The sequence below is a fragment of the Oncorhynchus mykiss genome, chromosome 5 (assembly GCF_013265735.2).
Source record: "Oncorhynchus mykiss isolate Arlee chromosome 5, USDA_OmykA_1.1, whole genome shotgun sequence".
In the NCBI taxonomy this organism is placed as follows: domain Eukaryota; kingdom Metazoa; phylum Chordata; class Actinopteri; order Salmoniformes; family Salmonidae; genus Oncorhynchus; species Oncorhynchus mykiss.
This window is the reverse complement of record NC_048569.1, coordinates 30,405,134-30,422,937: the sequence shown is the minus strand read 5'-3', so window position 1 is coordinate 30,422,937 and position 17,804 is coordinate 30,405,134. Positions and strand designations below refer to the sequence as shown.

Below are 17,804 nucleotides of genomic sequence, written 5' to 3'. Positions count from 1 at the left end.
ATCACTTCCTTTGCAGTGGTTCACAATTTAGCGGCTCCTTTCTGGATTTTGATCGTTAGCAGGTATTGAGAATTCTTCATTAGTGACCGGACCCCAGACCTCACAACCATAGAATGGCGCCGGAGGAGATGGCTGCCGTTTTATGGCCTCCTAACCAATTGTGCAATTTTGTGTGTTTTTTCGTGTTATTTGTAACTTATTTTGTACTGCTACCGTCTCTTATGACCGAAAAGAGCTTCTAGACGTTGCTGTCTATTTACCACCACAAACCAATGCTGGCACTTAAACTGCACTCAATGATCTGTATAAGGCCATAAGCAAACAGGAAATGCTCATCCTGAGGGGGCGCTCCTAGTGGCCGGGGACCTTAATGCAGGGAAATTTAAATCAGTTTTACCAAATTTCTACCAGCATGTTAAATATACAATCAGAGGGGGAAAAAACTCTAGTCAACTTTTACTCCACACACAGAGACACGTACAAAGCTCTCCCTCGCCCTCCATTTGGCAAATCTGACCATAATTATATCCTCCTGATTCCTGCTTACAAGCAAAAACTAAAGCAGGAAGCACCAGTGACTCGGTCCATAAAGAAGTGTTCAGATGACGCAGATGCTAAGCTACAGGACTGTTTTGCTAGCACAGACTGGAACATGTTCCGGGAATCTTCTGATGGCATTGAGGAGTGCACCACATCAAATCAAAATCAAATGGCATTTGTCACATGCGCCGAATACAACCGGTGTAGACCTTACAGTGAAATGCTTACTTACAAGCCCTTAACGAACAATGCAGTTTGATAAATAGTTAAGAAAATATTTACTAAATGAACTAAAGTAAAAATGTAAATAATAAGTAACACAATAAAATAACAATACCGAAGCTATATACAGGGGGTAACGGTACAGAGTCAATGTGCGGGGGTACAGGTCAGTCGAGGTAATTTGTATATGCACTGTAGGTAGGGGTGAAGTGACTATACATAGATAATAAACAGGGAGTAGCAGCAGTGTAATAACAAAGAGAGGGGGGGTCAATGTAAATAGTCCACATGGCCATTTGATTAACTGTTCAGCAGTCTTATGGACCTAGACTGGGTGCTCCTGTACCGCTTGCCATGCGGTAGCAGAGAGAACAGTCTATGACTTGGGTGGCTGGAGTCTTTGACATTTTTTGGGGCCTTCCTCTGACACCACCTAGTATATTGGTCCTGGATGGCAGCTTCGCACCAGTGATGAACTGGGCCGTACGCACTATCCTCTGGAGCGCCTTACGGTCAGATGCCGAGCAGTTGCCATACTAGGCGGTGATGCAACCGGTCAGGATGCTGTCGCTGTTGCATCTGTAGAACCCCAGTCTGAGGTCCTGAGGGCTTTGGAGCAGGTTTTCATCAAGGATCTCTCTGTACTTTCTCCGTTCATCTTTCCCTCGATCCTGACTAGTCTCCCAGTCCCTGGAGCTGAAAAACATCCCCACAGCATGATTATTTTCAGCACCATGCTCCACCTTAGGGATGGTGCCAGATTTCCTCCTGACGTGATGCTTGGAATTCATGCCAAAGAGTTCTATCTTGGTTTCATCAGACTGGAGAATCCATGCTGAGAGTCCTTTAGGTGCCTTTTTAGCAAACTCCAAGCGGGCTGTCATGTGCCTTTTACTGATGAGTGGGTTCTGTCTGATTGGTGGAGTGATGCAGAGATGGTTGTCCTTTTGGAAGGTTCACCCATATCCACAGAGGAACTCTGGAGCTCTGTCAGAGTGACCATTGGGTTCTTGTTCACTTCCCTGACCAAGGCCCTTCTCCCCGATTGCTCCGTTTGGCCAGGCAGCCAGCTCTAGGGGGAGTCTTGTTGGTTCCTAACTTCTTCCATTTAAGAATTATGGAGGCCACTGTTCTTGGGGACCTTCATTGCTGCAGAAATATTTTGGTTCCCCTGATCTGTGCCTCGACACAATTCTGTCTCGGAGCTCTATGGACAATTCCTTCAACCTCATGGCTTGTTTTTTGCTCTGACATGCACTGTCAACTATGGGACCTTATATAGACAGGTGTGTGGCTTTCCAAATCATGTCCAATCAATTTAATTTACCACAGGTGGACTCCAATCAAGTTGTAGAAACATCTCAAGGATGATCAATGGAAACCTCAATTTCGAGTGTCTGGATGCTAATAAGGTATCTGTTTTGCCCCAAAAAGTGCTGAATAAAATTAAACCTGTTTTCACTTTGTCATTATGGGGTACTGTGTGTAGACTGATGAGAATTGTTTTATTTATTCAATTTTAGAATAAGGCTGTAATGTAACAGAATATGAAAAAAATCAAGGGGTCTGAATACTTTCCAAATGCACTGTACCTAATAGTTATATAGAAAAAATAGAAAAAATATTTTTCAAATGTAATTGGAGAATTGGGTGGGTTCTTCTGGGAGTCTTTAATAGCTGATTCTATGATTTTTATTTGATCATGTATATATTTTGGCATTTTTTTCCTTGTTATAGGGCCATCTTGGATAGACAGTTTGTGTTTAATGTTTGTTTAGTATGTTCCAATTTTCCCAGAAGTGGTTAGATTCTATGGATTCTTCAATTACATAGAGCTGGTTTCTGTTCTCTCTCCCCCCCCCCCCCCCCCCCCCCCCATCTCCCTCTCCCTCTCCCTCTCCCTCGCTCTCTCTGTCTCGCTCTCTCTCTCTTTCCTCCCCATGAGACAAGTCATGAGACCAGAAACAGGGCACCAAACAGAGAACAACATGCAGCTAGCAGATGTACAATAGAACTTAATGAAGAGCATGTCTGTGTACAGTATAATAGCAAACAACTGAATAAAAGGCGATCCCAACAGCTGATCGTAACCCCTTAAGTTTATTCACTGCTCAGTGTGCTTGGCTGTGCTTTATGGAACATCTGCTCCCTCTCCCTCCTCTCTCTCTCTCGTCTTATCTCAGGTGCTTTTCGTCTTAACAGCATCAGATGACAGAGCACACTGAGGCAGGAGAGGCTCTCAGCTCCAACGTAACCTGACTGTGACAGTGAGTGGGACCAACGAAATTGTCTGTGTGGGGGGCATTGTGTGCTTCTGTAACTGTGTGCCTGCGTGTGTGTCAGTGTCTGCCTGTGTCTGTGCAGTAGTGTTTGAAGCCAATTCCACTGCTTTTTAAATTATTCCCCTCTAATCAGGGACTGCTTCAGACCTGGGACGCCAGGTGGGTGCAATGAATTATCAGGTAGACTTGAATAACCCTGACCTGTGGTGTGCGGTATTCTGGAATCCTCGAATGCATTAACTAACGGTTCACTAATAATCTTTCTTCCCTCACTGTGCTCAAAGCCCACAGTTCTCTTGGTCACGGAGAAAACATTTTAATCAAATTTGAGCAGGGACAGGCAATATCTATGTTTGCTAAGTTTCTGCTAAATGACTAAAATGTCAAATGTAGTGCTTTGAACAGCCCTACACCTTGCCATCTACTGGACAAGTTGTGGTACTACTTCTACAATGTCAAAGGCAAACAGAGATGAGTAAACTACATGAATAAAGATACCTAAAGGTACCACCTTTCCCGTGAGATGAAGATAATCCAGAGTTTTCGTATCAAAACTTTCATAATCACTACCTTTGAGTTTTGAACCTTTTGAAAAACACAAAAACATAATTGAATCCTGATTGAAGGTGAAATTGGATTACCAAATCTCTAATGTTGAATCCTAACATTTAATCTAATTTGATAGATAACTTCTGAAAAACTGGCCCCTGGGAATCATAACAATTCCTCATAAAAATACTGTGTAAAAAATGTACACATACACAAGCAAGCGCACACACACATGCAAACACATACACACACACACACACACTATCTATGTCTTTCCCTCCTTTTCTATTTCTCTCTCTCTCACAAACCCAGACCACAAACAAACACTATTGAACTCTTTCTGTCTCACGCACAGATAACATTTCTTCATTTGACACTAGGGAGAACAGTCTATTTCTCTCATTCACATTCACCTGCTGTGCTTTTCCTGACCAGCTGCTCTGTGTAGTGGGGATAAGCTAACCATCTACTGTACTACACCACTGCTGCAGTTGACAGCACCTTTAGCAGTGACTCAATCACATACACTGCACGTACATAAATGCCATTCCACTACTAAATAGTGGGCCGTTACCTTCCTTTCAAGGAGAGAGAGAAATGTTATATTTGGTCCACAAAAATTGTGTGCAGATATTATGTTAATTAAATTTGGTACACTAAAAATGTAAAACATCCTATAATGAGAAGAGGAATTTGATAGCCAACCAGCAGTGAAGCCAAGTAAAATGATTACATTGTGACATAGCACTGAAACAGCATCAGATACTTTATATACTGTAACTAAAAAGGTATCTTAGAAATCCAAAAAGAGAACCAGAAGTGTCAATAAAGCATTAGAAAAGTGTTAGGAATACATTAGCAGCTGAAACATGCAAAAATAATATAATGCAGAGACATTCTGGAACGCTACACACACACACCATAACTTTAATCTCCGCTAACACTACCAAAACACAGACCTGCAGGTGTATGGTACCTGACCTGAGAAATAGGAAGCACAAAGAGTGTATACAGTACCTTAGAGACAGGCATCTGGATGTTCCGAGTGTGTGTGTGAATATGTACGAGTTCTGCCAGTGCGGGGTGGAAGAGCATACACACACACACACACACACACAGGATAGTAGTGAAAGAGGACAGAAAATCCAGGTGTGAAAAATGCTGTAGTGATTTGTTTCTCTCTCTTCTGTCTATCCTTCTCTTTGTCTCTCACTGTCTCTATGTTCCCTCTTTTCTCTGTTTATATCTCTCTCTCTATTTCTGTCTGAATGTTGTGCAGTCCTGCCTCTCTCACCGTGTGGTTCTTATGTGTTTGCCAACGTGCAACACTAGCGCTGGGGAAGAGGAGAGGGATAAGAGGGGAAGAGGAGGGGGAGCTATGAGGGGTTAGGGAAAGAGGAAGGGAGAGGTAGATGAGAGCAATAAGTGAGGGTTGAGGGAGGGAGGGAGGGAGGGAGGGAGGGAGGAAGGAAGGAAGGAAGGAAGGAAGGAAGGAAGGAAGGAAGGAAGGAAGGAAGGAAGGAAGGAAGGAAGGAAGGAAGGAAGGAAGGAAGGAAGGAAGGAAGGAAGGAAGGAAGGAAGGAAGGAAGGAAGGAAGGAAGGAAGGAAGGAAGGACATTTGGGGAGAGGGGAGGAAGGCGAGGGAAAAAGATGAGAGAGAACAGTAGGAGAAAGGGGATACATAGAGTTGATACTGGTGGAAGTAGTTGATAGTGTACACAGAGACATAGAGAGATGGAGAAAAAAAGGAGCGTGAGAGAGAGAATGAGGGAGAGAGAAAAAGAAAGGTTCATGAGTTGATGGGAAGGAGGGTGAAGGGAGCTGTATCCATGTGTTAGTGTGTCTCTGGAGGCCCATGATGCCATGCTGTGCAGTCCCGTACCTCTATCTCCCTCCCTCCCTCTTTTCCCACCTCCTATTTTTAGACCCCAGCCCAGCCATGAATCAAAGCAATGAATCAAAGCTTATCAAAGAGGTGCAGGATCTGGGATGCAAAAGAGCCCTGTATTCCACACCTCATCAACTACGAAGACACACACACAGGTAAAGGATACACGCACATAAACAATCATGTTCACAAACACACAAAAGACGCGCACACAAACATACAAAACACTAGCTTTGACTCCCATCCCATCCCATGACCTAGCAGTGCCTCAGAGTGAAGTGTCACATTTTTTTACACTTCCTCTATACACATATTCTTGTACAGCTAATCTAATCTATTTGTAGCCCATATGACTTCCAAATGATCAGGTTTGAAGGGCCATTCAAATCCCTCAAGCTCTAGTTTAACTGCTGACGCAAACCCAGAAAACGACTTTCTCTGTCTAGTGAAGAGCATAATAAAATACAACCTATCATCACTGTCGGAAGAAAACCTTGAAACTCCACATCTGTTTTTCATTTGTAGTTTTAGATCAAAATATATGGAGACATCTATGAAGTCTCATCTAGGATAGAGCGAAAGGACCATTCCACACGTTGTCATAGACGTTCCACATACAGTACATCCATGTCATAGAAAAGTGGAATACGTTTCATTTGTCCCAAAATAAACTATTATCCTAAGCATTGCATGCTGGGCCTCTGTGGAGAAATTCTAATGACCCTAACCCAAGAATGTGAATAATTTAAATGAATAATATGGCATCTTCGGATCTGGTCCAATCGTTTTTATACAAAGCCTTGATATACTGTATATGTATGCCAGTGCATTATATAACAACAGAACAAGTTATAAATAGTTAAGGGCTTTTTGAACTGAAATAAAGCAAAACACGATCCATCAAAGAGATTTCATGAAAGTTTAAAGCACGGCTGGGGAATTGATCCTAGGACGTGATGGATATCACCGCAGTGCAAAAAAGACACACACACGCACGTACTCATGTACGTATACACACACACACACTTTCGCACGCACACACACATTGATGGAGTGAGACATTGTGTGTGTGTGTGTGTGTGTGTGTGTGTGTGTGTGTGTGTGTGTGTGTGTGTGTGTGTGTGTGTGTGTGTGTGTGTGTGTGTGTGTGTGTGTGTGTGTGTGTGTGTGTGTGTGTGTGTGTGTGTGTGTGTGTGTGTGTGTGTGTGTGTGTGTGTGTGTGTGTGTGCTTTTTGAAGAAAGCGTCAGGTAGCCTGGCGGGTAGAAGCATAGGCCGGTAATCGAAAGGTTGCTGGATCGAATCCCTGAGTGGACAAAGTATAAATCTGTCATTCTGTGCCAGGCAGATAACTCCCAACAACTGCTCCCCGGGTGCCGTGCATGTTGATTAAGACAGCCCCAAGCACCTCTCTGATTCAGAGAGGGTTAAATGCAGAAGACACATTTGAGTTGAACGCATTCAGTTGTACAACCTTCTGCCAGATTACTGTACAACTCACTAAGTATCCCCCTTTCACCAGATTGCTGTGATCAATTCAGAAGTTAATGGAGACAGGTAAACATCACCTTGAAAGGATAGGGTGTGTGATGGAGGCATGGGATAAAGATGGGATTCACATCCTGTCTGATCTGACACAATGCACCATGGAGGGGGGGATTAAAAAGTGTATGTGTGTACGAGTGAGTGAGTGCATGTGTGTGACAAAGACTCAGAGACAGGTAATTAAGCACCTCTCTTCCCTCACACGGGCAGGTGAAAATGGACTATGAACCAGACAGTTCAGAGACTAAAACTGTGGTTTACAATTTCTAATGGAATGTGCTTCCTCTTTCCCATTGCATATAATGCACTGTACTTGTTATGATTGTCTGTGTGCATTTGTTGAGTACTTTATAGTGTGTTACAGAGAACAGTTGATTCCATTATACCTCTCATAGCCTCAGGGTGAAGAGATGTGATCCAGTCTTCATGAATTCGGATAAAAGGAGGAGAGGAGTGAGGAAGGGAGGAGAGGAGAGAGGAAGGGAGGTGAGTAAACACCATGCAAGGTCATGCTAACGTCATACAAGTCATGTGGCTATAGAAAATGTACCGTCAAACCTACGTCATAGCTACGTCACAGCTGCCTGGAAAACAAGCAAGATCTTCCCTATAAACCCCCCACCTCTACATCCAAAAAAGGAACATCACACATTTGACATGAGAGTCAGACAGTCAAAGACAGTCTAGGCGGTCTCTGAGGCCCAGCAGACATCCTTCGTCCATTAGACGTCTGAAACATTAAGTATCTCTCCTGGCGAGGTGAAGGCTAGGCCCTGTCTGAGGCTCCCCTGTGTGTTGCGATATACAACCGTACCCTAGCTTAGCACTTAGATCCACTAGAAAACTCTCGGCTGTCTAGCTATCTGTTTCTGCTCCACAGGACAACCTAGATTAGCTCGTTGAGCAGCAGATGCTGGTTGGAGAGTGTGAGTGAGAAAGTGCATGCATGCTAGTGTGTGTGTTCAGCTGAACAAATGTACTTTTCCAGCAGCTCTCTGGCTAATGCAGCCTGGTCACAGATAGTACTGGAAGCATACAGCAGGATGAGATCATGTGCTGTATGACCATCCACTCGGGAGTTGTGTTTTGTGTGTGTGTTTTGTGTGTGTGTTTTGTGTGTGTGTGTGTGTGTGTGTGTGCGTGTGTGTGTGTGTGTGTGTGTGTGTGTGTGTGTGTGTGTGTGTGTGTGTGTGTGTGTGTGTGTGTGTGTGTGTGTGTGTGTGTGTGTGTGTGTGTGTGTGTGTGTGTGTGTGTACGTACGTGTACATCCATACTTCTGTCCATGTGACAATCATGCATTGAAGGAGAAAAGTGGCCTGGCTAGGAATAGAAGTGTTGTGTGTGTGCGTTATGTAAGGTAGCAGAATCCCGTGGTGTGTGTGAGGGCTGACTGCATGGTGGTTAGGGAGAGGACATTGAGACAGTCAGGGGACATAACTATCTCCCCTAAATACACCAGACTACAGTAATAGTACTAGGATTCCTGGAACTTGGCGGTGGAGGTGGCTACAACCACGTAGTTACATCTCTAGTTCACATGCTTACAGCAGCAACGGAATGCATTGTCCCGGACAGTCCTGCCCCACTTACTAAGAAGAGACTGAGCATGACAGGGATACCATCGGAGAAAGGAAACTATTTTTAACAATACCTAGAATGACTGAATTAACTAGAACCAATGTGGCACATGGTTACCACACTATACAACAACATTAGCAAAAACACACATTTGGTTAACAATAGTGAAAATTGATGTAGCCCGTAAACAAAGGAGGAGCCAGCAAGCTGCACTTAGAAAATAAACTCAGAAGAATTGGTGACCATAGTGACTATTCACTACACGATATTTGACATTACCTGCAAATTCAGCCCTCAAGCTCAAACTCTGAACAAACCAAACAATGAAAGTACATTTAGAACGTACGCACGCAAAGCCAGCAAACGGCCTCCAACTCTTATCCTCTCCCCCAGTCTTTCACAAGGGGTTTGGAGGGAATTACTGGCTCAAGTGGAGATATCTCATCAACAAACTTCATTCGTCTCTAAAATAAAAAAGCTGCTTTCAATGCCGCTGAGTGCCAGTGAAACGGGGACAATTGTCAACATCAGCACTGTGACCATGCAGAAGAATGGGAAATGACGGTGACCCGGTTGACTATTTGCATATAGTAGCCGTTTGCATACTCGTACACAGGTAAGGTAAAGTCAGTTTTACTGAAGTGTTTAACTCAGAGCTCCTTTTCTCAAGAGTGCATTGATTCTCACTCCGGTTCAGCAGAGTGAGAATTTACCCGCAAATACTGTACATCAGAGGAGAAACGCTGTTTCTGACATTATGGGAAATGCAACACTAATTAAAGAGGAACTCTGTCTCTCTCGTTCTCTCTCTGTTTCTCTCGCTCTGTCTCTCTATTTCTTTCTCCCTCTTTCCCTCTCCAACAAAGATTCTATCACCCCATTCAGCTTTAAATCAAATCAAAGCTTGCAGTGCAACTGGCAACTGCTACTGACAAGCTCCACAAAAGACACTCTCCCAGGCCTTTGTTAATGTACTTAAGAACTAGTGATAGAAAATCCTCCAAAGTCAGAATATAAGAGGATTTTTGACACATTTGGAGCAGCATACCGTAGAAAATGTCTTCCACCACCAAGACAAGCTGAGAGGGATCGTGTATTTATTAGGCTGAAGTGAAATCATCAACTCATTTGGGGCTTATAGTGTGGAGTTAGTAATGAAATGAAAGTTGTGTTTATTTCAAATCACATTGTGCTGGTTCAGCTTTTGGAACTTGTGGTCAGCTCTGAGTCAGGTTCTGTCAGAGGGGGAGTTTTGAGTTCCTCCAAAACACTGACCACAACACCACCCTGGTCGCTAACTTTATGGCCAAAGTGGAGAAACTCTCGCGGTTCAGATTTGGCAACTGCAAGAGAGAAACCTTGACATCCCATATCAATACCCTGTCTATGAGTCACATGTAGGGTTTGCTTTGTCCTGGCTCACCCAATTACCCAAAGGTTGCTTTGTTCCCTTAGACCTCTAAATGTAACAACACAAGGGACTGAACACACACACACACAACCACATGCATATGCACACATGATGCATGGTCTGACCTCTCTGAAAACCTTTAATTTCTAACAACATCCTGTTAAAGTTTCCTAAGAGAGCACAAAGGCATAGACCACAAGCCATGTTAAGACTTTAAGCCATATTAAACCATATTTACGATTTCTTATCATCACAAAAGCTTTATTATGATTAAATATCTATGCATTACCCTTGGAGTGTTTCAATTCTCATAACTGCACAAGTTTACCTAAAATTAAACCAATACATTATCCTGATTAAAATTGAACTAATATTGCCATGATTGGATATGTATTACTGAATGACCCTTAGGGTCCACTCAAGTAAAGGGAATGTTTATCCTAAAAAGATTCCAATGTAAGCATAGAGGAATGTTCAGACTCTAATCATCCATTTGACCTAATCACCATACAACTGATGACGGGTCTAATTTACCTACAGTAGGTCGGTTGTTTTTCCCTTCACACACACACACACACACACACACACACACACACACACACACACACACACACACACACACACACACACACACACACACACACACACGCGCACACACACTGTATTGTATAACTAACCTTGTGGGACACACAATTCAGTCCCATTCAAAATGCTATTTTTGCTAACCCTTAATCTAAGAAGAATTATAATAAAAGTAACAAGTAATTAAGAGCAGCGGTAAAATAACAATAGCGAGACTATATACAGACTATATACAGGGAGGTACCGTTAGTTGAGGTAGTATGTACATGTAGGTAGAGTTATTAAAGTGACTATACATGGATGATAACAACAGAGGGAAGCAGTGGTATAAAAGAGGGGTGGGGGGGGGGAATTGTAAATAGTCTGTGTCGATATTTGTTTAGATGTTCAGGAGTCTTATGGCTTGGGGGTAGAAGCTGTTTAGAAGGCTCTTGGACCTAGTTTTGGCACTCTGGTACTGCTTGCCGTGCGGTAGCAGAGAGAACAGTCTATGACTAGGTTGGCTGGAGACTTTGACAATTTTTAGGGCCTTCCTCTGACACCTGCTGCTATAGAAGTCCTGGATGGCAGGAAGCTTGGCCCCGGGGATGTACTGGACCATTCGCACTACCCTCTGTAGTGCCTTGCGGTCGGAGGCTGAGCAGTTAACATACCAGGCAGTGATGCAACCGGGATGCAATAAAATGCAAATGAATTACTTAAAAATCATACAATGTGATTTTCTTGATTTTTGTTTTAAATTCCGTCTCTCACAGTTGAAGTGTACCTATGATAAAAATTACAGACCTCTACATGCTTTGTAAGTAGGAAAACCTGCAAAATCGGCAGTGTATCAAATACTTGTTCTCCCCACTGTAGGTGTTCCTTTTGTCCAGGTGGGAAAGGGCAGGGTTGAGTGCAACAGAGATTGAATCATCTGTGGATCTGTTGGGGTGGTATGCAAATTGGAGTGGGTCTAGGGTTTCTGGGATAATGGTGCTGATGTGAGCCATGACCTGCCTTTAAATCACTTCATGGCTACATCAAACAGGTCGAGTCGGTAGTCATTTAGGCAGGTTACATTAGTGTTCTTGGGAACTATGGTGGTCTGCTTAAAACATCCTGGTATTACAGACTCGGACAGGGAAAATGTCAGTGAAGACACTTGCCATTTGGTCAGCGCATGCTCGCAGTACACATACTGGCAATTCGGCTGGCCCTGTGGCCTTGTGAATGTTAACCTGCTTTAAGGTCTTACTCACATCGGCTGTGGAGAGCGTGATCACACAGTGTCCCGGAAGAGCTGGTTCTCCCATGCATGTTTCAGTGTTATTTGCCTCGAAGCGAGCATAGAAGTAGTTTATCTCGTCTTTTAGGCTCATGTCACTGGGCAGCTCGCGGATGTGCTTCCCTTTGTAGTCTGTAATGGTTTGCAAGCCCTGCCACATCTGACAAACGTCAGAGCCGGTGTAGTATTCGTCCTGTATTGATGCTTGGCCTGTTTAATGGTTCGTCGGAGGGCATAGCGGGATTTCTTATAAGCTTCCAGGTTAGTGTCCTGCTCCTTGAAAGCGGCAGCTCTAGCCTTTAGCTCAGCGCAGATGCTGCCTATAATCCATGGCTTCTGGTTGGGTTATGTACGTACGGTCACTGAGGATGAAGTCATCGATGCACTTACTGATGAAGCCGTTGACTGATGTGGTGTACTCTTTAATGCCATCGGAAGAATCCCGGAACATATTCCAGTCTGTGCTAGCAAAACAGTCCTGTAGCTTAGCTTCTGCTTCATCTGACCACTTTTTTTATTGATCTAGTCACTGGTGCTTCCTGCTTTAATTTTTTCTTGTAAGCAGGAATCAGGAGCATAGAATGATGGTCAGATTTGTCAAATGGAGGGCGAGGGAGAGCTGTGTATGCGTCTCTGTGTGTGGAGTAGAGGTGGTCCAGAATTTTATTTTCCTCTGGTTGCACATTTTAACATGCTGATAGAAATTTGGTAAAACGGATTTAATTTTCCCTGCATTAAAGTCCCCGGCTACTAGGAGCTCCTGTGTATTTATACCTGTGTTCTCTGTTTGTCTGTTGCCAGTTCGTTTTGTTCGACTGGCATTATTTAATTTGCTCCTGTCCTGTCTGTGACTCATCCCGCCAATTAGCAGGGGATCTGGGCATTCAATGGTGGAAACCATAGAAGAACATTAAGGAATACACAGCACAGTCTCCCTCCCAGGAGCTCTCTCGCTCCCTGTCAGGGAATACCGTAAACACCACTGATGATAAGGCTACAGGTCAAAGGTTAGGAGTTATATAACTTCTGGGGCACACAAGACACACACCTATTGTACAGATATAACACGAGAAACACAAATGAGCTATCAACAATCCATCAAGTAAAGGAAGGACACAGCAGTGTATTTGTTGATGGAAATATCAATAGGTTTTCCAATTGTACAGTATTTATTTGCAATGTCATTGCTTCCTGTATGGATTGTTTCCCGCCCATACTCTTATTGACTGTCTAGCCACGCTATGGACTGTCTAATTGGGCTGTGTGCTGTCACAAGCAACGCACATGCCCCACCCACCTGAAGATCTGTCTTTTCCAGACATCTATTTCCTGTGTTTGAGGGGTGCCCCACCCACCTGAGGATCTGTCTTTTCCAGACATCTATTTCCTGTGTTTGAGGGGTGCCCCACCCACCTGAGGATCTGTCTTTTCCAGCCATCTATTTCCTGTGTTTGAGGGGTGCCCCGCCCACCTGAGGATCTGTCTTTTCCAGCCATCTATTTCCTGTGTTTGAGGGGTCCACTTGTCATTAAATATCGCTGGATTGATTGCTTTCATTTTACTCCTGCGACTCTTTCATACTCTTTCTTGTGCCTGCTGTTTCTTTCTGTTAACGGATTACGTTGGCTTTCCGTTGCATGTATAAGAACGCTGACGCTTCGTCAAAGATTTAACACACCGTCTCGACACTTACATCACAAGAAAGAGAAGAAAGGTAACTTTATTTTTATGAGTGTTCATTTTTTTCTAGAATTAAAAATAGTAATAATTAATACAGTTGAAATGTTTACAAATGAGATGCGCTGAAGTGAAATCAACTTCTGAAAATGAACACTTGGATTATAGTGATATTATATCTGATCTCGCAAACAATGTAAAGTATGTTTTGATAAAAGTAATCTAGATAAGCGTGTACATTTATATTTCGAGGATATACTGCTATTGACACACTTGTTGAATTATGCAGCAGAACATGACAACAACATTAATTAATGAGGCAGTATAGACAGTGCAGGTGAGTGCAGGTAGGGTAGACAGAGCAGGTGAGTACAGGTAGGGTAGACAGTGCAGGTGAGTGCAGGTAGGGTTGACAGTGCAGGTAGGGTAGACAGTGCAGGTGAGTACAGGTAGGGTAGACAGTGCAGGTGAGTACTGGTAGGGTAGACAGTGCAGGTGAGTGCAGGTAGGGTAGACAGTGCAGGTAGGGTAGACAGTGCAGGTGAGTACAGGTAGGGTAGACAGTACAGGTGAGTACTGGTAGGGTAGACAGTGCAGGTGAGTGCAGGTAGGGTAGACAGTGCAGGTGAGTACAGGTAGGGTAGACAGAGCAGGTGAGTACAGGTAGGGTAGACAATGCAGGTAGTGTAGAAAGTGCAGGTAAGTGCAGGTAGGGTAGAAGTGCAGGTGAGTACAGGTAGGGTAGACAATGCAGGTGAGTACAGGTAGGGTAGACAGTGCAGGTAGGGTACAGGTAGGGTAGACAGTGCAGGTAGGGTAGACATTGCAGGTAAGTACTTTTGGTGGTTGCAGCCCTGTTCTACCCATTTATGTTAATTTATTAATATATGCAAATACACCCTTTGTATTTATGTAAATGCAGCACATATAATTATCTTGATTTTAAAACAAAATATTGAAAAAATACCTGATACCATTAGAAAATGTATGTATGAGTGCATTCTAAGTTAACAACATTTTACAATGAATTGAATACCTGAATTATCACCAAAATCCCTAAACTCTATTCATTATTTCTCCATGCCAGTAAAATATTTATTCCAAAAGTTTGGAGTGTCTTCATCCATTGTCCAACTGTTGTATTTATTACTGTCATAAACTCATCTCTGCTGTCTGATGAGTCTAATGGATGCTGACAGACACACACACACACACACACACACAGCCAAAAGTGTGACTGCAGTGAACTGATCTCCCCTATCAGATGAGTCCCAACAGAATCCTCTTTGCTCTGCCTTACGGGGACTTCACAGAGGTGGACTCAGACTGTCACTGCTTTCGACATGACTAAGCCACAATATGTCACACAGCCATCTGTATCACTCCGTCTCCAATAGGTCAAAAGACTGGTGATGCATCCCACATGGCACCCTATACCCTATTTAGTGAACTACTTTTAACCCAGACCCATAGGTCTCTTGGGAATAGGGTGCCATTTGGGACACAGTCAGAGTGATGATAAACAGTACTGTCCTAAACACTCAAATGGCGTTAACCCCTTTCTCTGGAACTACTTCTATACAGCATCACATAGATATGACTGACTGTTTCAATGCCATCACTCTCACAACATATTTCTCCTCTAGTCAGAGAATCAGCACATAGCTATCCTGTTAGACTTTCTATCCCACCTCCTTTATTTCACAAAAATGCTCTCCTTTCTTTTGTCTCACGCCTCTCTAGTTGGTAAATGGGTCAGCCCAGAAAAACAGCTGCTACCGCAGGAAACAAGCACACACACACACACACACACACACAGGCACCCACACACGCACACACACAGAAGCATGCACACACACACACACACACACATACAGCGAGAGGATGCAGTGCGAGGCGACACGATAGAAACAAAACCAGGGACATGCAGAGAAAAGCATATTCCCTGGTTGATTGAGAGAGAGAGGGATAAAAGAGCGCGAGCTCATCCCTCTTTCATGTTGCTAGGAGAATAAAGGCCTAATGGATGGCAGGTGTGGAGGCCATACACATAATGAAGCTAGAGAGCAATAGGACCACAGCTAGATAGTATAGGACATAGTGTCTGTCTGTCTGTCTGTCTGTCCAAACCTTCCACTCATGGGAAATAAGGATAGAGATTATGAAACAATGAATCATAAAGGTACTCTAGTGCACTCTTAGAAAAAAAGTGCTATCTTGAACCTAAAAGGGTTCTTCGGCTGACCCATAGGAGAACCCATTGCAGAAACCTTTTTGGTTCCAGGTAGAACCCTGGAGAGGTTTTTACATGAAACCCACAAGGGTTCTACCTGGTACCGAAAAGCGATTTCTTATGGCGGACAACCGAAGAACCCTTTTGGAACCATTTTTTCTACGAGTGAAGGATGGATTATTTTGAGGGGTGTTCAAGATACAGGTTTCCATTCCTTTTCTTCTGTTCCGTTTAATTCTAACACAGCTCTTCTCTAATGAACAGGTAAGAACAGGTTCTAGAACAGTGCTTGGAGTAGTGTCCAATTAAAGAATGCCCACTGCACTTCCAACACAAGAACCAAGCAAACCAAAATATCTTGGCTAGCTACGTGGGAGCACTCTACAGTCATCTACAGAGCAGCTGATAAAACAAGGAGAAACTAGCGGACTTCATTGGAGAAGCACAGTAGCACACTGTTCATGAATGCACTCTCACCATGAGTACAGTGCAAGCCATGTGCTTCAGCAAAGGTCCTGTGAGTGAATGACAGCAGGGATGAGCGTGAGCGCAGATGAGCCAGTGAGTGGCAGGATGAGTGTTTCCTACCTGGACTTTAGGAGGGTAGAAGGGGGCAGTCCTCTGGAGCTGCTTGTCAATCGTGTCCTTCAGACACTGACACACACGCCGCTTCTGGTCAGCAGAGTAGGCTTCCAGACTGAGCAGGCAGTCACACTTCTACAGAGAGAGAGAGAGAGAGCGAGAGCGAGAGCGAGAGAGAGAGAGAGAGAGAGAGAGAGAGAGAGAGAGAGAGAGAGAGAGAGAGAGAGAGAGAAAGAGAGAGGACAAAGGATGAGTGGGGTGGTTGTTCTCCTTTCACCCAATACTGTATTCTTCTCTTTGTTGCAGGTTTGACAGTTTGGTTGACAAAAACGTGTGTTTGTAAAAGTGTCTTCATGGTGTAAGGACCTCTGTTTTAGGAGGGGGAGAAGAGAGGGAGAGAGCAAATGAAAAATAAAATGAAAGCAAATGAATGATGGCAAATGAAAGAGAAGAACAGTAAGATAGTGTTGGAGAGTTATCATGCTTAATGGCTTAATCCTCACCCATAGAGATGTTCAAGTCCAAGGTAATGTGTGTGTGTGTGTGTGTGTGTGTGCGTGTGTGTGTGTCACATCCACTCAGTCACAGAGAATTACACTGACCCACTGGTACAGTCCAGGCAGCACAGGGCATCTTGAGTGCAGAGAATGCTTTGAAAGAGAGCAAGTACTAACAAAAGAGCTTAGCAAGCCAGAAGTGTCATACTCTACTGCTGCTGAGTAGTAGCAAACAGTAATAGCGCTATTGACTACTGTGCTTCATTAAAGACGAACAACCTCTTGGTGTGATACATGACCATTGTGACTTGGAGCCATATATCAGCCCAGTAAGCTTGTTTATGTACACTTTCTCTTAAGTATTTTCCCTCTCATAACATGTATAGTATTTTTTCATTTTTTAAATGTTTTTAGCATCACATTTTTGCTTTACCTTCTGTATTTATTCTCTCTGTAATTATGGGGCAAATTGAATACTTTGTATATCTAGGGAATGATATGTAGCACACATACATAGATCATCCGTTCACCTACTCTGCATTTCACAACAACACAGCTTTTGGGACCAAAAATCTCAAATTTGTACTTTTCTAATGTGTGTCTTGGCTCAAGCAAGTCTCTTCTTCTTATTGGTGTCATTTAGTAGTGGTTTCTTTGAAGCAATTCGACCATGAAGGATTGATTCACGCAGTCTCCTCTGATCAATTGATGTTTGGATGTGTCTGTTACTTGAACTCTGTGAAGCTGCAATCCGAGGTGCAGTTAACTCTAATGAGCTTATCCTTTGCAGCAGAGGTAAGTCTGGGTCTTCCTTTCCTGTGGCGGTCCTCATGAGAGCCAGTTTCATCATAACGCTTGATGGTTTTTGCGACTGCACTTATTACTTATTACTTATTACTTATTACTTATTACTTATACTTACTTTCAAAGCCTCTGAAATGTTCCGTATTGAC

General features: G+C 43.4%; 1 protein-coding gene across 3 annotated transcripts in view; it reads right to left on the bottom strand.

Moving 5' to 3' along the window:
• Positions 1-17,804, bottom strand: part of rgs3a (regulator of G protein signaling 3a) — a 156,155-nt gene that overhangs the window by 73,023 nt on the left and 65,328 nt on the right. For 2 of the 3 annotated variants that reach the window (XM_036977265.1, XM_021602436.2), the window contains one exon: positions 16,361-16,489. In XM_036977265.1, coding sequence (XP_036833160.1) covers positions 16,361-16,489 — 129 coding nt within the window. Of the gene's footprint in view, positions 1-4,610; positions 4,856-16,360; positions 16,490-17,804 lie in introns of those variants that run through there. The other variant, XM_021602440.2, reaches the window with a different exon arrangement.